Below are 4,311 nucleotides of genomic sequence, written 5' to 3' on the forward strand. Positions count from 1 at the left end.
GGCTCTGATACCATTTGTAACATCCGACCCCTCGCACCACCAATATTGTCCGCTATGCCCACGTAGAGCTCACAGATTTGTTTTTAGTTGCCCAGGTGGAGACTTCCCAGGAGGTCACCAATCCTGCTACTACTTCTAGCTGAGCACGCTTAACTGTAGAGCTCTCCTCTCGCCAACTACCGTTAGCCCAAAACGCGTTGGTGATTTAAGAGGCGGGGCATTTACCTATGAACCAAAGATCTCTCTTGTCCACGGCCGATGTGGGATTTGCCAAGGATGTTACAAACACCCTCCCCCCTTGGATTCATCGTTTTCGATGAGTTTAACCCATCATCCCATCCAGGATGTGGGATTTGCCTAAGGTGTACCTCACAAAACCCCTGGGGACTCACCATCTATGACGCGGATTGCCCCACCACCAGAATGACACAAGAGTGGCTTTGATACCACTTGTAACATCCGGCCCCTTGCACCACCAATATTGTCCGCTATGCCCACGAAGAGCTGACAGATTTAGTTTTGGTTGCCCAGGTGGAGACTTCCAAATAGGTTACCCATCTTGCTACTACTTCCAGCTGAGCACGCTTAATTGTGGAGCTCTACTCTCGTCCACTACAATTAAGCCAAAAACGCGTTGGTGATTTAAGAGGCGGGGCATTTACTTATGAAGCAAGGATCTCTCTTGTCCACTGCCGATGTGGGATTTTCCTAGGATGTTACATGTGTCTCATCGCCCGGCTAAAAATGATGGTGAATAATCTGATCCTGTTTATGAATTGTGATTGTATCTTTCTTGCTTGAATATGTTGTTAGAATTATAATCGTCAAGACGGTTACATGCGGTCAACCCACCTACGAGAAAGTTGTTGAGTTGACCGAGAAGGTGCTTACCATTTGTCACGCCCCAATGTCCAATGCAGCTACAAGTAGAAATTAACAAGTTGTTCGCACATTATGAAGTGAAACAAGAACTCGAGAAACTAGATTATTTGTTAGGACTACTTTGTAAATTCAAATTATCGTGTAAGATATGATGGTATTTGGTTGTAAATAAATTATGTATCACATTACGTTCTTATGTCACGTACATAATTGTGAGTCTTTTACGTGCTTTTATAATACCCCCCCCCCCTTTCAACACCCACACCCACCCACACATCAATTCGTTATGTATGGATGATAATATTTCATTGATATAAAGCTAATGCCAATAGACTTATTGGAGGGTCCAATTGGCTTGCATCTAGTAGGAACTGAACCTACGAATTCGCGAATTATGAGTTGAGTACTTTAACTATTCAGCCATATACTTAGCGGGTCATAGTGAATGACCAGAGTACAATTCAAATGAATTCTTTCAACTAAAGCAATGAGATGCTTAAATGTAATTCTTTTTGTTCTAATATATCAGTAGGAATTTAATGACAGAACATGAATTCAAGTCCTTACAAACAAGTTGTGTAAAAATAATGAAAGAGAAATCCCCAAAATCGTTGACTAACTTTATCCATGGTTTTGAAAAAGTACCCAAAATAACCATTTTTTTTCTATCGGATCCAACGTAAAAAAGAACTTATCTGACGGATTAGATGAGCCTCTAAATCTCCACATGTCATGATGTTTGGTCTTTCAACGAAACACGAAGATTTTTCGTCGTCTGATGAAATTTTTTCCGTCTTCCGATGTAATTCTTCATCTTCTACATCTCAAACCCTAAACCTCTATAATCAACCTCTGTCTCCATATTTCTTATTTCTCCACATAATCAAGCAAATCTATAGTGTAATCGCTTAGGTTTTCGAGCAGAACACAACCATAGTGTTTGTTTTTCATGAATCACATTTGTTGTTGAGAAATCCAAACAAGAAAGTGACGAACCCTTGAGTTCAATTTTGAGAAATTCGATGAAAGATTAACACGTCAGGTGAGGTCGGGTCGGGTCCCGTTCACGACGCTCCAATGGGGAAAAAAAGTGGCTACTTTGGGTTTCTTTTAAAAAAAACATGACTAAATTTGGAAAAAAGTTGATTAAAAATTGTTTTGGGAATTTCCAAAAATGAAAACGAGTATAGTCTTCATCCCAAAGTAATCACACCACACTCATGGCATAACCATAACACAAGTACACTGTACATACATAAATAATAATAATAATAATAATAATAATAATAATAATAATAATAATTAACCAATTAAATATATTCTTTTGCTTTCTCCTCCTTTTCATCTGTCTCCTCTCTACTTTATCATCACCTTCCTCCCTTTTCAGATTCTCCAATGGGTCTTTCTCTTTCTTCTACTACTACTCATTTTGCAGATCGCACTCAAAACTATCTGTGTCACCTTCACATCTCATCACCCATCAAGATCTTCTTGCTGTAAACAACCATGTCTAAAGGACCTTGCCTCTTGTTCCTCTTACAGCTTTTGGTTCTGTTGTATTTGTGCAAACCAGGTAATTAACTGTTGTTATGGTTAAATAAATCTCAATGTACGTACGTACGTGTTTGTGGTTTCTCTAACAAGTGTACGCCTGGTTTTGACAGTTGCAAGCTCAGAAGAAATTGAGCAGTCATTCCCTTGTATTCACAGATCACTAGTGGAATATCTCCAAACAGAATTTGACTCAATTGACCCACCAATCACAGCCTTACCCACAACCCCAGTCACCACTGCACCAGGAATCATAACCATTCCCGGTACCAACCCGGTTACAACACCCAGTACAAACCCACCAACAGCATCTGGAGGATATGCTAGAGGGCAGAGCTGGTGTGTAGCAAAGAATGGGGCATCGCAGGTGGCGTTGCAGTCGGCTCTTGATTATGCGTGTGGGATTGGTGGAGCTGATTGTGCCACCATTCAGCAGGGTGCCAGTTGTTTTGAGCCGGCTACCCTGCAGAACCACGCGTCTTATGCGTTTAATAGTTATTATCAAAAGAACCCGGTGCCAACGAGTTGCGATTTCGGAGGTGCTGCTGCTGTAACCACTACCAATCCAAGTAAGACTTTGTTTCATCTTTTTTAATTTTTTACAATGTTTACCTGATCCTGTTGGTTAATGTGGTATTGGTGAGGTGCACAAAATAACCGGGCCGGGAACAAGTACTGAAACCAGCTTGGAACCGACCTGACATGTAGGGTTGAAATCGGGTTGCAAACCTATATGTTGAAACCGGTTTGAACCAGTTAAACCTGACATGAATCAGTTAAAACCCGATTTGACTTCCTGCCAGAAACTGGTTCCAACCTGACCCAGTGTGGCCAGAACCCGATATTCATTCGTAGACCTATCCCGAACCGGTTTGGGCCCAGGACCTGAATTTGTATATGTTACAATATTTTGTTGTAACTTAAACCCTAGGAACTAAAATCTTTGGATGGCGGTTGAATGTACTGAAATGACATTTTGAGATTAACTCATTTGACCTTATTCTATTTAACCCATTTGAGATAATACATGACCGCATTCATAGTTGTATGATATCATAATGACTTTACTCATTTAAGTGCAGGCACAGGTTCATGTGTCTACCCATCATCATCATCATTATCAACGCCGCCACCATCCACTTCATCACCTACACCGCCAATAACACAAACACCTGTTAATCCAACATACATGCCTGCTGCACCTTCAACATCTTTGCCTAGCGCAGGGTCAACTCTTCCAGGGTAACGTGTTACTATATTTTTAATCAGAAACATGAACATTTAGTAGTTAACCGTCTTTTGGTTGGGTTTTACAGGGCACAATCTCCACCACAAGGGTTTAGCTTTGGGAACCCCGACCCGAATGGACTAGGAACATTTGGTGCAAGCCCGCCCTTGGTGAACACAGCGGCTGTGGTGTTGTCATACAATCGGCTTGGCTCGGTTATGGTTGTAGTTTTAGCATCCATCATCATGTTTGGTTGTTGAAGCGGATATAAGTTATAGGGTAATGGTTTTAGGTGTAAGTTATAGCAGATCGAGGAGAGTGTGATAGAGAGGTTTTGGTCCCTTTGACTTTGACTACTCATCCATATGCCAATCAGACTCTTTTAACTTAGTAAATGTGTGTTTGTGTGTGACAATTAGTTGTCATTAGAGTTTCTCTGAACTCAACTATTATTATCTTTACAGAAATGTATTTTCAAAATTCATGTAGCGTTGATACAAAAGTGAATTTTTGGGTCATTGATCGAGATTGTAATAAGTATGGAGTTAAAAAATGGGGGCAAAAGAGTTTTACTTTTCATATTAATCTAGTCCCGCCAATTATTTTGAATTCAAAACAATTGCTTTTTAAAAAACTTACATCGTAAAATT

At 40.4% G+C, this 4,311-nt stretch overlaps 1 protein-coding gene across 1 annotated transcript; it reads left to right on the top strand.

The window, feature by feature from the left end:
* Positions 1 to 2,388: 2,388 nt before the first annotated feature.
* On the top strand, positions 2,389 to 4,054 carry LOC143584213 (uncharacterized). The gene is made up of 4 exons (XM_077066310.1): positions 2,389 to 2,455; positions 2,547 to 3,002; positions 3,516 to 3,675; positions 3,750 to 4,054. The coding sequence occupies exons 1-4, from the start codon at positions 2,389 to 2,391 to the stop codon at positions 3,919 to 3,921; spliced, it is 855 nt and encodes a 284-aa protein (XP_076922425.1). The 3' UTR covers positions 3,922 to 4,054.
* The last annotated feature ends 257 nt before the right edge of the window (positions 4,055 to 4,311 follow it).

This window comes from Bidens hawaiensis, unplaced genomic scaffold, assembly GCF_021521415.1.
Source record: "Bidens hawaiensis isolate Kalapana, Puna unplaced genomic scaffold, B.hawaiensis_p1.1 tig00032848_1, whole genome shotgun sequence".
NCBI lineage: Eukaryota > Viridiplantae > Streptophyta > Magnoliopsida > Asterales > Asteraceae > Bidens > Bidens hawaiensis.

What these genes read in the sequence shown, in the direction of transcription:
- LOC143584213 (XM_077066310.1), top strand. Translation starts at nt 2,389, where the DNA reads ATGTCTAAAGGACCTTGCCTCTTGTTCCTCTTACAGCTTTTGGTTCTG. An exon ending in GTTGTATTTGTGCAAACCAG is followed by an intron (nt 2,456 to 2,546) that starts GTAATTAACTGT and finishes TGGTTTTGACAG; the next exon opens with TTGCAAGCTCAGAAGAAATT. An exon ending in GCAGGGTCAACTCTTCCAGG is followed by an intron (nt 3,676 to 3,749) that starts GTAACGTGTTAC and finishes TGGGTTTTACAG; the next exon opens with GGCACAATCTCCACCACAAG.